At 34.9% G+C, this 18,757-nt stretch overlaps 2 protein-coding genes across 2 annotated transcripts; both read left to right on the top strand.

The window, feature by feature from the left end:
* Positions 1-1,053: 1,053 nt before the first annotated feature.
* On the top strand, positions 1,054-2,559 carry LOC112029924 (ribosomal RNA small subunit methyltransferase, mitochondrial). The gene is made up of 2 exons (XM_024062605.2): positions 1,054-1,648; positions 1,759-2,559. The coding sequence occupies exons 1-2, from the start codon at positions 1,247-1,249 to the stop codon at positions 2,536-2,538; spliced, it is 1,182 nt and encodes a 393-aa protein (XP_023918373.2). The 5' UTR covers positions 1,054-1,246; the 3' UTR covers positions 2,539-2,559.
* Positions 2,560-5,943: 3,384 nt separating this feature from the next.
* LOC111992125 (probable cytosolic oligopeptidase A) lies at positions 5,944-17,416 on the top strand. The gene is made up of 17 exons (XM_065775006.1): positions 5,944-6,362; positions 6,477-6,644; positions 7,008-7,131; positions 7,768-7,844; positions 8,551-8,694; positions 8,806-9,036; positions 9,105-9,195; positions 9,812-9,933; positions 12,088-12,195; positions 12,283-12,528; positions 12,680-12,825; positions 13,219-13,336; positions 15,837-15,996; positions 16,103-16,134; positions 16,292-16,357; positions 16,940-17,011; positions 17,170-17,416. The coding sequence occupies exons 1-17, from the start codon at positions 5,946-5,948 to the stop codon at positions 17,266-17,268; spliced, it is 2,421 nt and encodes an 806-aa protein (XP_065631078.1). The 5' UTR covers positions 5,944-5,945; the 3' UTR covers positions 17,269-17,416.
* The last annotated feature ends 1,341 nt before the right edge of the window (positions 17,417-18,757 follow it).

Below are 18,757 nucleotides of genomic sequence, written 5' to 3'. Positions count from 1 at the left end.
CAAACCAAGGAGATCAATATTATGGGTCCGTTAGGATAGCACTTATTGTTGCTGAAAGTTGATAAAAACTGATTGTTGCTGAAAACACTGTAGCAAAATAATTTTTAAATGTGTGAATAGTATTGTGGGACCCACTTTTAATATTAAATATTGTGTGAACAGTGCATGAACAGTGCGTGAACAATGCATGAACAGTATGTGAACAGTGCACGCACAGTATGCGCACAGTGATTTTTGTCTCTCAAAAGTCAACAAAACCGGCAAAAAAAAAACTTGTGTTTTCAGACCTGTGTTTCCTCTCCAGCTAGTGCGCGTGGGTCCCTCAGTGCAAAACGTGAAACGCTGAATTAAGTAACTAACCGTGCTATCCAAACCGGGTCTATGTGTCCAAGGATTCCCTTTAGGATTTCGCCCAAGGAGATGCTAATAAGGGTTCGGTTGGCCTTAATGGCACGTGATGGGGTTCCATGAGATATAACACAAGTGCAAGCATGCTAGAGTTCATGTTTAATTAAGTAATTATATTGGATATTGCCAAGGGATTTCCCTGCATTGTTATCATAAAATGAATGCCATATATATATTTTAATAAAAACCCTAAAAAAATGCTTTTAAAAAACACTTACAAATTTGTTTTGTGCGTAGAGAGACAAATAAAAATGCCAAACTTAATTGTAAAAAAATTGTTCCCCTAAACTTATTCAAAGGAAAATGGTAATATTATAAATTATTTTTATTCTGAGAAAGCAGTGTTTTAATCTTAGGTCATATTAATGAGTGCCTTTAGGTCATTGGTTAACAATCATTTTAAAGAAAGTTTTAACACCACTTTTATTAGGGAATGAAAAAAACTGTCAAAATATTAATTGTTTTTTTATTTTCCATAAAAATTTTCTTTAAATGGATTATTAACTAATGCCCTAAGGATTCTAAAAAAAAAAACCTAATGTCCTAAGGACATTCATTAATATTTCTCTTTAATCTTTAACGAGATTATTCCATTCTTCCTTCTCCAAAAAAAAAAAAAAAGATTATTCCATTCTTTTAGTTTACAGAACTTAAAATCCATTAAACCTGCCGACCGAAGTCGGACCTCATCATTAATTAACCGTTGACAATCTTCATAGTCAGAAACCAAAAACGACATTGATCCAACCTATAAACAGACGAAAGAAACTCCCAGCTAACTGAATTTCAAATGTAAAGAAACGGTTAATACCAAATAGAGCATTGAAAGGATTTACACATGCATCGCTTCCCAAAGTCCCTTTCCAATACCAGGTTCGTTCCCACTCAGCTCACACTCTCACTCCGTCAACTCAATGCAAGATCCAGTAGTCGTTGCCATCCCAAGAGCGACAACGACGACAACATTCATAGAAGAGAGGACAATGAAGGTGCGCCTTTACATCTATACAAGAGCAAGGGCCAGCACATCCTCACTAACCCACGAGTCCTTGACTCCATTGTCCGAAAATCCCATATAAAACCCATTGATACGGTCCTTGAGATCGGACCCGGTACCGGGAATCTCACGCTGAGGCTTCTACAAGCTGCCAGGAAGGTTGTTGCTGTCGAAATCGATAAACGAATGGTTGAGATTCTCCACAAACGCGTTGCCGAGAAGGGGTTTGAAGATCAACTCACTGTAAGTTAGCATGTCTATTACATGTTCGATGAAATGCCTAGCTTAAAGTTTTGAGCTTGTGCACGAGTCAATTATTGGGAATGAGCTGCATTTGCATATGTGTTTTGCAGGTTATATGTAAAGATGCGTTAAGGACTGTGTTTCCTCAATTTGATCTTGTGGTGGCCAACATTCCATATGGAATATCTTCGCCTTTGGTGGCTAAGTTGGTATATGGGGATAAACCATTTAGGAGCGCCACGCTTCTCCTTCAAAAAGAGTTTGCGCGGAGACTGTTGGCTAATCCTGGTGATTCAGAGTTCAATCGCTTGGCGGTAAATGTGAAGCTGGTGGCTGATGTGGAGTTTGTCATGGATGTAAGCAAAAGGGACTTCGTTCCATGTCCAAAGGTTGATTCCTCCGTGGTTATTATCCGTCCCAAAGCTGAAATTCCTGATGTGAATCTGGATGAGTGGTTGGCTTTCACGAGAACCTGTTTTTGTAAGAAAAATAAGACGCTGGGTGCTACATTTAAGGGGAAAAGGAAGGTGTTGGAGTTGTTGAGACTGTCCAGAACAACTTGCTCAACTGAAAGTGCTAACAATGATGACAATTATGACTGCAGCAATAATGCTGCTGCTGCTGATGATGATGATGAAGTGGATAGTGATGAAGTAGACTGTTATTCATCTTCTTGCTCAGAGACACAAATGAGTGTGTTCAAGGACAAGATCATAGGAGTTCTAAAATCAGGTGGTTTTGAAGCTAAGAGGCCTTCAAAGCTGTGTAACAAGGAGTTACTGCATTTACTTGCATTATTCAATCAAGCTGGAATATATTTTCATGATCAGTCAAAGCCTAGGATTAGGGATGCAGACAATATAGAACTTGCTCCAGCTTTCAGTTCGTAGCAATACTACCTTCTTCCTCTATTATTTGTTCTTTTCTTTTTTTTTTTTTTTTTTTTTTTTTTTTTTGCTTCTAGGTTTGGTAACTGTAAGGATGTTGCCGACAGGAAAATCAGGCAGTAGAGAAATTTCTATTTGCCTAATCATTTTGAATGAATTAAAAAAAGAAAAAGAAAAAGAAGACGACAAATCTAGTATACATTAACGTTGTTATTTTGATGCTATTCGAGTTTAGATGGACCTGGGTGCTAGACTGCTAATCTAGTTCGTTTATTTGCTGGCACAGAACACATGAACAAAAGTTATATAGTTACAAAAAAAAAAAAAAATTCATGGAATGCAATGCTTTCCTGAGAAACAAACTAAATTGAACTACGCATGCGAACATCATGCAAAAGAGGTCCCAGTCCGTTTATTGGAGCGTACAAAATGGTGATGGTAATTGATGCAAATTCGTTCAGCTCTTTCCCCTTGGTGAGTGATGGGTTTCAACTGGTATTGCCACAATGGGGTGCCATTGAAAATATGTTTATGCATTTAGATATGTGGACGGAATTTGGAATCAGACACGTTGATCAAAAAATATAATAATAAAAAACCCTCAGGAAGAGGAAACATAAACACATAAATGATAAAACAGGTGTTGATAATTCAATAGTTAAAAAGGTGAAGTTGGGATTTAAATCCTATGCATCTTTGCTGAAGAAATTTAAGTGTGATAAAATTGTCCAAACTATTTTCAGTCTTTTCGTAACTCTTTCTAGACAGACTTTAGGTGTAGCCGTGTAGGAACGGGCTGAAGCACATGATCCCCCAAAATTTCTTAATTCTGTATAATATAAACCATTGAAATCTGCTGGACCCTTAAAATATACTAGTTGACTCCCTTAAAAAAATAGTCCCCACCCCCCCTCGAACTATACATTTTCAATCTTTTCATGACTCTTTCTTGACAGACTTTAGGTGTAGACAAGGGCGGAGGCACATGACCCCCCCAAAATTTATCAATTCTTTATAATATGAACCATGAGAATCTACTGAGCCTTTAAAATATACTAGTTGGCTCCCAAAAAAATTAGTTCCCCCACCCAAAAATTATTTTCAATCTTTTCATTATTCTTTCTTGAAAGACTTTAGGTGTAGGCAAGGACGGAGGCACATAACGCTCCAAAATTTCTCAATTTTTTATAATATGGACCATGAGAATCTGCTTAGCTATTCCTTCTTTCTTACTTTTTCCAATATGTGTGCATACTGTGCAAGACTTCAAGTTAGAAAATGTGAATTGTGCGTACTGCCAGTCGAGTATTTTTCTTTTTCTCATGTCATCATCTTTTCCCCCGCTTTTGGGCTTGAATTTAGGTGTCAAATAAGTTCTTCCAATATTGATTTTTTTTTTTTTTTTTATAGAAGATAATATGGGTTTGTCAAGAGACGATATACTTTTCTTTTTAAGATTTCCCATGTCATGTATAATGAGTTTGATACATGAGTATGTAATACATGATATAAAAAAAAAAAAAAATTATTTGCTTAAGTTTGCCATTGTTTGTTACTGGTTGATTGTGTCTTGAAATAATAATTCTGGTTTATTGGGCTTAAAGGAATAATTGAATAGGGAAAGTAAGCCAGGCCATATCATTGAGAACAAATTATTAATTAAAATTAAAATTTTATGGTTTTTCCAAAATCAATTGTTCCATCATATTCTAATTAAAGATTAAAAAGATGATAATAAATCAATTTATTCAATGAAAGATCATCGTTGAGAGCATAACTTTGATGGGATATGCTAATTATTCTTTTAATATATTTTGTATACCTTTATAGCAAAAAAAAAAAAAAAAACTTTTTTTGGGAAAAAAAAAATGTATTAATTTGTATATATTCATTTAAGTTTAGAAAGATTATGATATGTTAAGTTGGATAATTTTATATACAATATATTTATGAAATATGACTAATATAGGAATGCATAATTCGCCCCCTAACTAAAAATTATTGGCTATGCCCCCTGGGTATAGGCCATAAAGGGCCCAAATCCATGAACAAACAAGATTGAGCCATCAAAAGGACAGACCTTATCACAAAATAAAGAAAATCTCATTGTAACTGACTAAGTGCTAAAATAAACACAAGCGACCTTAAAAAGGGTTTAGGAATCCCATATCTACCAGAAATACTATAAGACTGTGTTTGCTTTGATGTAACATATTTTTTGGAAAAAAAAAAAAAATCTCATTTTCAAGTGTTTGGTGTGACAAAACTGCTAATTATTCTGTAAATTTTTGGTTCATGGGGTGTAAAAGGGTTAATACTTGGGCTCGGGCGTAAAACAATTTATGCTTCTTCTCTCAACATAACCTGAGCCCCTCCCCCGCCCCAATCTCCTAGAACAACCCCCACATCAACATGTCGTAACCTTCATAGGACCATTGCAACTAACGATGAACCAATCATGCCTCTCTCTCTCTCTCTCCCCTCTGCATTTGTTAAAAATAAAATTTAATTTCAATTGATTTTGAATATATTTTTTGAAATCATATTTTGTTTTGGTATTGTGGATTAATGGGATTAAACTGTAGGCATGGTGAATTTTATGTTTTTATTTATTTTGTATTTTCCATTGGGCCCGAACACTGAAACTATTTTTCTTGATAAATTTTTAGGAACACAATAAAAAAACAATCTAAGATTGCAAACATGTGCCCCTCAGTTGTGAATTAGCACATGATCCTTTTGAAGGGTGGCCCAACACATGAGTCACATGACCCAAGTTCAAGATGGTCCGAGCCAACAAAAGTTGATTATTGGAAAAGGAACATAAAAAAGAATGAAAGAAAAAAAACAGTTAAATGTGATAGGGAAAGAAGAGTTTCTTGAGAAAGTGTATTTGAAAAATAAATAAAAATAGAAAAAAAGTGAGTGTGTAGATCAAATTTGGGTGTGAAATTGTGAATTAGCAGATGCTGTCGAACATGCTTTCATGACTAAAGTTAACTACTTAACTTTGCATCTAATTCTTCCGACTTGATTCTCAAAAAAAAGCATCCAACTCCACACGCGGGACTTACAATTAGATCCTCTGTCCCTTACTCTATATTGAGACTTAAAATCCAAAAAGCATATTGTATTTTTGATAACTTGATTCACATGAAAGTGTAATAGCTTCTTTGCTTCTACGGATCAATCAAAGACATCCCACAAGACAAGAACAATGTCGTAACACACGTCATATATATACATACAAAAAAGTGGCCACCACATTTTTTGGATTGTCTCACAATATCATCCAAATTCCATAGAGAGAAAAGGATTGGTTTCCAAGGCAGGAAAAGGAGACAAATATACATAGGGAAACCAAAGTTTTTTTTTGTTTTAAAAAAAACCAAACCAAATCGAAACAAAAAATGAGGCAATATATGTACTTTGCGATTCCAAGTGTAAGAGTCCTTCTTATAGTCAACATGCTAATGGCATCCCGCATAAGCCTCTCTCGCTCGATCCATCCACTCCTAAAGGCTAACCAACGTACACTTCCCCTATATTTATCCAAACAACAACACCACAAATCCTATCCCTGTCCACTCTGGTCTTCTTCGTTCTCTCTCTGCCTCCAAACCTTGCACAAATCCACCATCACCAACCCCACCTCTTTTCTTTCACACTCCTCTTTTTCTTGCTCTTCTACCCCCCTCTCTCCTTCTCTACCAATGGAAGAATCCATCGAAAGCAACCCTCTTCTCCAAGACTTTGACTTCCCACCTTTCGATGTTGTCGAAGCCAAACACGTTCGCCCCGGGATCCGTGCCCTCTTAAAGAAGCTTGTATGTTCTCTTTGGACTATTTTGGTTTCTGGGTTTTTGTTTTTATTCATTTTTGTTGTGGTTTGGTTTTGAGTTTTGTTTTTTTTTTGGTAATGGGTTTCTTTTTTTTTTTAGGAGGATGATTTATTGGAATTGGAGCGCACAGTGGACCCATCATGGCCTAGATTGGTTGAGCCATTGGAGAAGATCGTAGACCGGTTGACTGTGGTCTGGGGCATTGTTAATCATCTCAAGGCTGTCAAGGATTCTCCTGAGCTCCGTGCTGCCATTGAAGAAGTCCAGGTATCTATAACTTTCTCTATGTTCATGTGTGAAGCGCCATTTTATGCATATGTACTTTGGATTTTCTATTGTCTTAATAAACAAACTTCAATTTCGCCTTTGTGATTGATTCTTGGGTGACTAAGCCGGAAATTTGTTACATTCCGGTATCTTGAGCATTACACGATATTTGTCTATTGACTTTATTTGCTATATTTTCCTTAGTTCTAGTGTGGCTAGGCCAGGAGCTTTAGCTCTCTTCTCAGGTTAATTGTTGTTTAGACTTAGTTATATTTGTTTCAGGTCCATGAATTTGTGCCTTTTTTTTTTCTTTCACTCTGTTCATACTGATTAGTGCTTATGTTGTTTACTTGTGATTTGCAGCCAGAGAAGGTTAAATTTCTGCTGAGGTTAGGGCAAAGTAAACCCCTTTACAATGCGTTTAAAGCCATTCAAGAATCCCCTGATTGGAACACATTAAGTGATGCTCGTAAACGAATTGTGGAATGTAAGTATATGTCAAATGCTTTTATCATAATTATTCATGAGGTTTCTGCACTTAACCTTGTTTTTGTTTTTCATTCCTTTTGGTTGTAAATTTTTAGGTAGAGCACTTTCACTTGTACATTAAAAAAAGGCACCACTTTTTAGGATTTTCTGGTTTTGTTTTATTTTTCTGTCAAGGGTGTAATGCATCAGGGTCAGTTTTGGCGAAATAGCATTTGTACTTTTTGTAAATTCATACCATATATATATATATATATATATATTTTAAACTAGATCTTACGCATCTTGTCTTTGTAATGTTGATTACAATTTTGTAAACCTGTTTTTTTTTTTTTTTTTTAATAATTCAATTGTACAACAAGTGGGAGAGAGTGGATTCAAACCTTGGTTCTTATAAAGGAGACTAGTTAATGCCACTAAGCTGTAAGGCTCTTGGCAATTACAATTTTGTAAACTTGTGCCATCTACCTCTGTTATTTTAACTTGATTTCCATGATTTTATGATTTCTTTTAAGATGCTTCAATTGGATAACCTAGTTTTCTATTGAAAAATCATCATCTACAGCTGCCTATAGTATGATGTTTTGTAGATGTTATGGTTTGGACTTGCGCATTCTGATGCTTTATATGCATGCAGCTCAGATAAAGGAGGCAATTCTTAATGGTGTTTCTCTTGAAGATGATAAAAGAGATCAATTTAACAAAATTGAACAGGTATGCTTGGCTAATCTCCCATTTTGAAATCAATTGTTGCATCAAGTAGTCAGTTCTTGTATTTATAATTTTAGATTCCAAATACTAGTATCTTATCTTATCTTTTATATATATATATATATATTGCACATGAAGTTAGTTGAGTATGTCTTACATCACAAAACAAATGTATGATTATTGTCTCCAAACTAAGAGAAAGGGGTCATATTTTCTGAAGAATCATTGATTGTTTCTTTGATTTTTGTCTTCCTTGAAGTTGCCTTTGTATTTTATTTGAAATAAATACATACATGTATTTAATCATGATGCTAGGATTTCGTACTTGAATAGTATAGACCACAATGATATGCTATTGTTTTATAAAAAAAAATGATATGCTATTGTCATGGCATTTGTTGGAAATATAGATGAATATTTTGTTTGAGATTGTAAAATGGTATCTTTATTTCTTCTGCCCTTCTTTTTCTACATTCCTTACTGTCCCCCTTTCCTCTTGTTTAAATTGAGAAGGAGGGTGGGGGTGGATCTAACATTAAATTCTATTAGAAAACTATAATTTTTCTGCTTATCCTCCTCTAATTTGGTAGTGGACGTCAAATTATTAACTTGGACCAAATAAGATTGGTGATGATTATTCTGCTCATTTTGATTTGATTTTCCATTTGGCTTGGCCTTTACTTACTTTTCATTTTGACTTCATTTATAGGAGTTGGAAAGGCTATCTCAAAAATTTGATGAAAATGTTTTGGATGCCACAAAGAAGTTTGAGAAATTAATTACAGATAAGAAAGAAATTGATGGATTGCCAGCTACGGCTCTTGGAATGGCTGCACAAGCTGCAGTGTCTAAGGTATTCCTTGTTGTAATCCTTTTCTTTTGGCTATTCAATCTCTGTTTCCTTCTTCAAATTTGCTACAACTAGCTTTATCTTATTTAATGCATTTATAATGTATCTCACCAGGGTCATGAAAATGCGACTGCTGAGAATGGGCCTTGGGTAATAACGTTGGATGCTCCAAGTTTTATTGCTGTTATGCAACATGCTCGAAACCGATCTTTGCGTGAAGAAGTCTACCGTGCTTATGTAACACGTGCCTCTAGTGGAGATCTGGACAATACATCAATAATTGACCAGACTTTGAAGCTTAGATTGGAAAAGGCTAACCTTCTCAATTATAAAAATTATGCTGAGGTATGTTCTGTTATATTTAACAGTACAATATTTTTTATTAGAGTTGCTAAAATATATTTATTTTTCAGGTAAGCATGGCAACCAAAATGGCTACTGTTGAAAAAGCAAAAGAGCTTTTGGAAAAACTTCGTAGTGCTTCTTGGAATGCTGCAGTTCAAGGTAGTGCATTGTATTTAGTTTCTTCATAGTTGTGAATGAGTTTTAGCTTAAATGGCTCTTTCTCCCCTCATTAGAGCGATATGGAGGATGAGGTTGTGAGTTCAAAACCTCTTGGGTACCTGTGTAATTAATTACCAATAATAAAAAAATGTTTCTTCATACGAATTAAAAAAAAAATGTTTCTTCATGTTATAAACAAGTTTCTATTTGTATGACCTTTTAAAACATTAAATTAACTTTGTTCTCGGTAGGTGCTATTGCTTGAAATTAAATAATTTTTATTGGGGCATCTCATTGTTAGTTAATTTTTTTTGTAGTCTTCGAAATCTAGTATGGTGGTTTAGTTTTCTTATTTGTATATGTACTTCATATGCCATGTTGCAAATTGAAACTTTACTTCGTTAATTAGTGCTTGATGCACTTATTATACCGATATGAGTTTAGCTATGATATTTATTTTCAAAATAAGATGCTTTTGTTTACCCAAAATTTTTTATGTTTTTTATAACTGCCCAAATTTTCTTCTTTAAAGCCATTTTTTCTCAAAAATTATCAACAAAAATACTTTTTATGCTGGAAATACTTGAGGATTGGACTCTTTGATTGATCCTTGTAGATATGGACGACATAAAAGTTTTCTCCAAGAATCAGGGTGCACAAGAAGCTGATGATTTGAGCCATTGGGATATCAGCTTTTGGAGTGAGAGGCTTCGAGAGTCAAAATTTGACATCAATGAGGTTGGCTTTGTGTGTGTGTGTGTGTGTGTATTTATGCACACGTGAATTTGCATTTCTAATTACTTGCTGTTTTGAAATTATAAAAGTCAATTTGGCTTCCATTATCCAAACTGTAAGTAAATAGTTGTCTTCTATTTCTTGGATTTTGCAATTATGCTTTTTGTTTCAGTTTGAATGGAGACTAGACTCTTTGTTTGTGTTATGTCTGTGATGTTGGATGACAAATCTAAGAGGGGGACTTGTGGTTGGGAAACAAAGAAGAACAAAACAAAGGATAGGATGTAGGAATCACCACCTAGAATTTTCTTGAAATCAACATCACACCATGAAAATAGAAAAATAGAACCTAGGATTCACCACCAAGCAAGAGATAAAAGATAGGAACCTAAAATAGGGGTGGCAAAATCTGATACAATCTGTGAACACAACACGACATAAAGTTAGCAGGTTATGGGATAAGGCCTAATGGGTTTGTGTCATATTCGGGTTGATACAACTGACCCGTTTAATAAACATGCCGTGTTCATATCCAACCCATGGAACCGTTTGACATGTCTGACCTATTTGACTAAATGTCATTTTACTAATATACCCTTCAAAACCCTTGGTATATAGACTTATTAATTGTTGTAGTATATTTTGTTTGACATATTGTGATTGATTATTTATGATATTGAGATATTCTGTAACTTTGAATGATTATTTGTGATGTTTGGAGTTTTATATTAAAAACCTATTTGTTTGGTTTTTCATAGTTCAAATCAATTGGATTAATACTAATTTTTTTTTTTTTTTTTTGCTTTGATAAAATTTGATAAACAGGTTGACACAACTGACCCGTTTAATAAATAGGTCGTGTTAGGGTTGAGGAATTCTGATCCGTTTAATAATTAATAAACGTGTCAGGATACTGTTGACTTACATAGTCAAATACTCATGAGTCAACCTGACACGAACCTGACATGCGAACATGAATTGCCACCCCTACCTAAGAATCACCACTTAGACCTGCTTGGAGTCACCATTAAGCCCTAGAGAAAAATTCCAAAATGATAAAAGTACACCTAAAATACCCCTAAAACCTTTAAAACGATCAAAATACCTCTTCAAACCTTGAAAATGATAGAAATACTACTAATAATCTCCAAAATAATTTACTACCTATCAAAAACAAAATCCAAAATAATAAAAAGACCCTCAAAACCTCCAAAATACCCTCTTTCTTATGGCAGTGGCAGAAGCACTGACTTGTGTGAAGGCACGGCATTGGCAGTGGTAGTGTGATTCTATCCGTTCTAGTCTAGGTCTACTGGTGGGTCTGCTTTTCTTTTTAAGAAAACAAAGAAGCGAGCTTTAAGACATTCTTTGATCCTTGTTGTACAGGAATGGCTGTTTTCACAAAATAGGCAAGGCATAGGTAGTCCCAACTGCACATTTGAATGTGGTGGGCAAGGATGAGGACGTAGGAGATTTAGATGATATATCGAACAACAAATCTAATAATTAAAAAGAAGATCTAATTATTAAAAAGAAGTATGGGGTACGAGGCTCCACCAAATCCTATAACTTTCAAAACTACCGAAATACTTTCAAAACCTCTAAATGGCTGAAATACCCAAAATCCTATAAATGACCAAAGTACCTTGGAAACCTCTAAATTGACATAAATACTCCTAAAACTTCCAAAATGATCAAAATATCCTAAAAACCTCTAGAATGACTGCAATACTCTCAAATCTACGAAATGACCAAAATAAACTTAAAACCTCCAAAATAGTCAAAAAACCTTCAAAACCTCCAGTATGATTGAAATAATCCCCCTGCCAAAACCTCCATTATGACAAATCTACCTACTTAAAACCATCAACATGATGAGAATACTGAGGTTATTAGTGGTGGGTGGTTGCTCTAATACCATGTTATTTTTTGGGAAGTTTGTAGGGTTAAAATTAAATTAGCCTAATACAATACATATTATTTATCTACTTAAAAAAAATACATATTATTTATATAATGTTAAGTGATTTAAATGTAACTTGATCCGGCATTATGTATTGTACTAGAATGAGTTATACTTTAAATGTTGCCAAATTCTTACTTTCTTTTTACTTTACTGGGAGAAACTTCAGTGTTTCCTGTTTTTCTTTTCTACAGGAAGAGCTACGACCATTTTTCTCCTTGCCAAAGGTTATGGATGGCCTTTTTGAACTTGCAAAGACATTGTTTGGAATTGATATTGAGCAAGCTGATGGTTTAGCTCCGGTATTATATTTTAGTTACATCATACTTAGGAAAAAAGTTTGTTATATTATTTTTTGCTTTGTATTAATATATGGTTGTTATTTTCAGGTTTGGAATAATGATGTTAGATTCTACTGTGTCAAAGATTCTTCAGGTAATCCTATTGCATACTTCTATTTTGATCCATATACTCGGTCATCTGAGAAAAGAGGAGGTGCATGGATGGATGAGGTTGTTGGTCGAAGTCGTGTGTTGTCACGTGATGGTTCCTCTGCAAGGTTGCCAGTTGCTCACATGGTGTGCAATCAAACACCACCAGTGGGGAGCAAACCAAGCCTAATGACATTCCGTGAGGTAAATAAAGTCAATCACTTTGATTTAGCTTATTTTCTATAAATTCTAGTTCCAAAGATAAAAATATTAGAAAAATAAAGGACGATTACTAGTGGTTCTGAGTTTTAAATATTATTTGTTGTCATCAGATTTATTAATGATTTTTTTGCAGGTTGAGACTGTCTTCCATGAATTTGGTCATGCACTTCAGCATATGCTGACCAAGCAAGATGAGGGTCTAGTTTCAGGTATTCGGGGAATAGAGTGGGATGCTGTTGAATTGCCTTCTCAGTTCATGGAAAACTGGTGTTACCACAGGTAATTTTGTCTTCGTAGATACTTAGATTTGGGGCATTTGATTTGCATGAACTTTTCATTTGTGCACTCTGAATAGGAACTCTGACCCATAATGAGACAACTCCTTTCCTATATTATACTTAATTAAGCAATCAGGTTGAATACTAGCTTTTACGGGTGCTTGACATGCAAACTGCCAGTACTTGGTAAATGAAAATGACCTCACCTTTTTAACCATTACATATAATATTAATTTATCTAGATGTTAATGTTTAATGACCGAAATGTAGACACTTTTTTTTTTTTCTTTTTTCCTTATTAATATAGTACTATTATGTGACAATATACAGGTTATTAGCATCTCATTGCTTTATTCTTATGTCATCATCTAATTTTTTCTAATGACTTTTTTAGGGATACTTTGATGAGCATTGCAAAGCATTATGAGACCGGGGAGAGTCTCCCTGAAGAAGTATATTTGAAGCTCCTTGCAGCTAGGACTTTTCGGGCAGGCTCACTAAGTCTTCGCCAGGTTTGTGTGTTTGGTTGGTGTTATTTTTTCTTCCCTGTTATCTTTTGCCATTTATTTGTCATGTATCCTTTGGTAATCTGATGTGATTTTAGTATTGGGTCTTCATTTCAACTCATGTTCCATATTACATGGCATGTGATGTTCCAGTTCCTATTTTGCCTATAACAATCTGGACTTTAGGTAGCATTGTGTTGTCTTAACTGAGTGTGATTGGCATTTAAGTCTTAAAGAGGTGCTGTGAATAAATTTGGAAGATCCATTGAGATAGAAGCTGGTTAAAGCCATTAGAAATCTTTAGAATGTGGTCTTAAATATAGAGATGAGAGCATTGCCACATAATTTGTGAGCTTGGCTTTTGTATACAGAAATGCATTGTCTATCAGCTTGACTATAGGGGAAAAAAGTTTTCCCTTTTCACTGCAATTAATCTATCTTTTTATTTTTTATATTGGGTAATAATTGAGTATAAAAGCTAGCCATGGGGTGGATATTAACATTGATTCCATGTTAGTGTTAAGGGAAGCCAAATATTTTTATGTTTTGATGGGTCTGGTGGTGTTTCAAGATGCTCTATTGTTGTGATAACCTCCTGTCCTTGGTTGGAAGATATAAATGGATGTAATGAGTTCTGAATCCATCATCTGACCCTTTGCCCCATTCTTATGGGGTATGTATGATTTGAGCTAGCGGATATTGGCAATCACCTCCCTTTTTCCCCCTCTGAATATTTTTAACTAAGAGACTCTTTCCTTTCTTCTGGACGGATCCTATGCTTCCTGGTCTTTTGCTTTTGCATTGAAAATGACGGGCTTTATGAAAAACGAACTAATAAGTCCGTATTGAATTAAGCGGGAGTTCGATGAACAATCCTTCGTGGGAATTGGGTGGGAATTGGATTTTTATTTTATTTTATAGTATTCTTAATCTTACATGCAATTTAAAGACTTATGATAAGGTGGGTGTGTGTATTATTTATTTATTTTTATTTTAAACAAGTAAGAGAATTATATATTGGAATGAAGGATTGCTCAAAGGTGTGAGCATCCTTAAAAAATTACAACCGGGCACTCATTAGGTCCAAAAAGGTGGGGGTGTGCATGTGTTGGGTTTTGGGTATTTTTCAACCCAACCTGACATCCTCAGGTTGAGAAATCTCCAACCCAACTTATGTTGGCTCTAAAATCCAACCCAATTCAACCATTACGGATCAGTTTGGGGCAATATTGTTAGGCCTCTTAAAATTTTTAAGAAATTGGGTTTTCATCTAACTATTTAAACCTATAATTCAATACATGATTATAATTACACAATTGGGCCTAATATACCAAATTCATTAAAACTAAGTCCCAAAATCTAAAATAAATCAACTTAACAAATTCAAGATGCATATATATATTTTAAAACTATTAATAACTAGATTGGGTCAAGTTATTTGGGTTGAAAATTTTGTCAACTTGAACCCAACCTAACCCAAGCTTAAAATAAAATCCTAGAACCCAACCTAACCCAAGCTTAAAAGAAAATCCTAGAACCCAACCCATCAACCCATAAAAACCAACCCAAGGCATTGGTTTAAGCTGGGTTAGGTTGGGTTCATCTAGTTGGTGTGTTAAATGCATACCCTTATGACAAGGTTTGGTGCTGGAATGGGCATTTGAAAGTGGTGACCTCATGTTGATGGGGAACATAATTGGAAGCCCCCTTTAAAGACTTATAAGAGGCGGGGGAAGGTTGGTTTGAGTACCCAAGCATTAATTTGGGATGTTTGGCATGATAGAAAGCTCTCTTGGGACCTTTCTTAGCAATTCACTGTTTTTACACCAAACAACGATAAACTCCATTTAAATCCAATTTTTTTTTTTACTTAACCTTATTTGAACCCCCAAAGGTCATATCCTATTCAAGTACCCCACGATCTCATCAAGATTCCTAATATAGTTTCGAATTTCTAAAAATCCTACATTACATCATCAAGAAATTTTTTTTTTGATAGTTTACGTCATCAAGAAATTTTCTCTTTGATATTAATACATCCAATGGCAGGGATGTCAATGATGATGTAGCTAATGAGGAAGATTGATATTTTTATCTTGGAGAAAGACTCCAAACATGTCTGATGTGGGAAGTCAGAAAGCACATTTATGATAATCTTTATGAGTTATTTTAAAGATGTTCATATTTAATGTGGACCTTTTGTATGGGTGGAAATATTTAAAGTTGGACACGAATCCCTTATTTATTTATTTATTTTGTGATATTTTTGTTTCCCATAATTTCAACTTTGAACAAGAATTAGATTGCTGTTTCTTTTGATATGTTTTGATTTTAATGTTATATTTTTCTAATGGAAGTCGTAATTATAGAATTGCATTCCTCATTATGTGATTATGTTTTGATGAGTGAAGGTTGTGATTCTGTGGGAAGTAATAAATTAAAATTTCTATAATGTTCATATACATGACTGACTTCTATTTTCTTTGAATTTATTATAATTTTGCAGATCAGATTTGCCAGTGTTGATTTGGAGCTTCATACAAAGTATGTTCCTGGTGGGTCAGAATCCATCTATGATGTTGATCGAAGGGTTTCTGAAAAGACGCAAGTGATCCCGCCACTACCAGAAGACCGGTTTCTTTGTAGTTTCAGCCATATATTCGCAGGTTTGCTCTCCCTCTCAAATTTACTGTCTCAACATCATTTTTACTTCTTTAACTGAAACCTAAACTTGTGATATTTTCTTTTATATAAACTCTTTGGGAATATTAGGTGGATATGCGGCTGGATACTATAGTTACAAGGTATTATCTATTCCTTTAATATTCATAATTATCTTTTTCATTCGTATGGTTTGATTCTTTCGTGAACACTGGGCATGCTTTGTACAGTTGCGTGTTAACTCCTTTGTTTATTCCTCCCTTTGAGTTTATTCTGATACCATATTTTTGCATTTGGCAGTGGGCTGAGGTGTTGTCGGCAGATGCATTCTCTGCTTTTGAGGATGCAGGACTGGATGACAACAACGTAAGTCCAAAAGAGCTGTATGAAAAGATAGGCCTTTGTAGTCTTGTAACTTACCTTGATTTTTTTATCTATTCCAATTTCATTTTCATACAGAATATAATTTCTAAATTAGAGCATATCATCTTCATGTTGCACCAGGTTGATCTCTTTATTTATAGTTTCTTGTTTGAATGATGGTGCATTGGGGCACCTCGTTGAAGACTCACAGTGTCCATTGCATTTTTGGGTTCACAAATTTTGTCAATTATTGTGGATCATCTCCAAATTTAGTCAAGTTATGTAATAAAGAAATATGAAAATTTGATAATTAGCAATTATTTATAGATTGTAGACTATGTTGATAGGGAGGCCATAACCATGGCATTTGGGCATCCAGGTAGAACTTGAGACAACATCCCAAATTGAAGTGTCGTTTTGGGGTCATTAGCCTTAAGTTTGCATACAAATGTTCATATTGACTTTTTAGCCCGAGCACCACATATAATTCTTGAGACGAAACACTTTATAGGAATGCTTTCAATAATTAGTAGTCAGAACTCTGTGGCATTTTATAATGGGATTGATTTTTATGTTTTGCAATAGGCTGTGAAAGAAACAGGGCATAGGTTTCGAGAAACAATCCTTGCTCTTGGAGGTGGCAAAGCACCAGAAGAGGTTAGAAAAAAACTTCTTTTCATTGGTTTTCTAATTGAATAAGCATTGGATGGCTTTATCTTAATTCATTGCATTGTAGTTTATTGACTGATCTTGTGGAGTCTACTTTTCGAGATTTCTCCTTTGATTTTCATAATAATTTATGTTGTTGCATCCAGGTATTTGTGGAATTCCGTGGTAGAGAACCTTCACCAGAGGCACTGCTCAGGCACAATGGGCTATTAGCCATCCCAGCCACAGCCACAGCCTCTGCATAAGTCGTAACATTAATTGTCACAAAGAACATGCATACTTGTTTATTTGGTTTTTGATGTTATTGTACATCTTGGCTGAAATTAATCAATTTAACCGCTCTGCACCAAAATGAAAGATCCTAGAATAAATTTTAAGTTATGGTTTCTCAAATGGGTGAAATTAATGGTATAAGTACGTTTGAATGGGACCTTTTCCTCTGGCTCTTACCATCATAACATTTACCGAGGTGTTATTTTCTTGTTCGGATAGTTGACTTTTGGGTTAGATGGAAATAAATTTGTTTTTCAATCAGAATTGCCAAACTAAAAAATCCATGAGGAGTGCATTAGGAATTGCCAAACTTTCTTTCCTCCTCACGTACCTCTCCATGAGCTCATGCTGATATTTTTCAAAAATGGTTCAAACCACATGTAGCAAATGGATCATCCTTTTGGAATTTGTGACTAGAGCTAGAGGCCTCATTTGGAATGTAGGGGTGCTTAGGTCCAGGGTTTTTTTAGAGCGGTATTGTGACTAGTGTAGATGCAGAATATTGATTGATTGATCATAGCCTGAGGGGGAAATAGATGCTAAGAAAGTTGTAAACCCCGTTTCTAGCAACTATACCTCTAGTTGACTGGTACAACATATTGTGGTGGAATGCAGCACTATTCTCCAACTTTCCTCAAGCTACAGGGAAACTAATAGAGCAACGGATGCTCTTGCTAAATGGGATTGTAACAAGCAGAACATTTTGTAATCCATCATAAGCGCACCAATGGATTTATCTTTTATTGTGAAATTTACTACCCGCTTAGTTTAGGAATTTTGAAGTTTTATATGAAAATTTTTTTTAGCCTAAAAAGAAGACAATAATATACGTAAAATGAGAAAGAAAATGGAACAATAAAATAAGGATATTGTCAACAGTCAACATCCCCCTCCCCACCCTAAAAAAAGGGATGGATGTATGTTAGATTGCTTAAGTTTTGATTTTTGAGTGTCTTTAAAGGAGCTCTAGTATGCTATTGCAATTTTTATTATAAAAAAAGTATGCTATTGCAACTACTCAAGGCATGCTTTATACATTGCAACTATGATTACATAAGATTACACAAGAAAGCACTAACAAAGCTCCTACTATTCATCTATTAGGTGACTATAAGTAACAGAATCCTTGAATTTGTAATTTATAATAGGGCTCTGAAAACTGGCCAACCTAACACTTGTGAAGGTCGATGGCGGGTCTCTGCCCCCATCACCTAACGGCTTGGTTGGCGGGTTTGAGTATGAAAATCTGATTTTCAATCAATCCAAACTTTTATACACCAGAAAATCGTCGTTCTCTGTCGAGACAAGTGGTTTGCCTGTCTTTTTTGTCCAATTTGTCAAGATCTAGTGAGATCTTTTTGAGATTTGGCCTAATCTTTTCAAGATCCGCCGAGATCTAGTTGAGATCCAACCAGATCTCACCAAATTTAGGCTAGATCCAACGGATTTCGGCAAGATCTG

This window comes from Quercus suber, unplaced genomic scaffold (assembly GCF_002906115.3).
Source record: "Quercus suber isolate HL8 unplaced genomic scaffold, Cork oak 2.0 scaffold_103, whole genome shotgun sequence".
NCBI lineage: Eukaryota > Viridiplantae > Streptophyta > Magnoliopsida > Fagales > Fagaceae > Quercus > Quercus suber.
Note: the sequence above shows the minus strand (reverse complement) of the source record. Positions and strands in the feature narration are given on the sequence as shown.

Bases quoted from the DNA above. Each gene is read 5' to 3' on its own strand.
- LOC111992125 (XM_065775006.1), top strand. From the start codon at position 5,946: ATGAGGCAATATATGTACTTTGCGATTCCAAGTGTAAGAGTCCTTCTT. The intron at 7,132-7,767 runs GTAAGTATATGT...ATATGCATGCAG, and splicing joins TCGTAAACGAATTGTGGAAT to CTCAGATAAAGGAGGCAATT. The intron at 12,529-12,679 runs GTAAATAAAGTC...ATTTTTTTGCAG, and splicing joins GCCTAATGACATTCCGTGAG to GTTGAGACTGTCTTCCATGA.
- LOC112029924 (XM_024062605.2), top strand. From the start codon at position 1,247: ATGCATCGCTTCCCAAAGTCCCTTTCCAATACCAGGTTCGTTCCCACT. The intron at 1,649-1,758 runs GTAAGTTAGCAT...TGTGTTTTGCAG, and splicing joins GGTTTGAAGATCAACTCACT to GTTATATGTAAAGATGCGTT.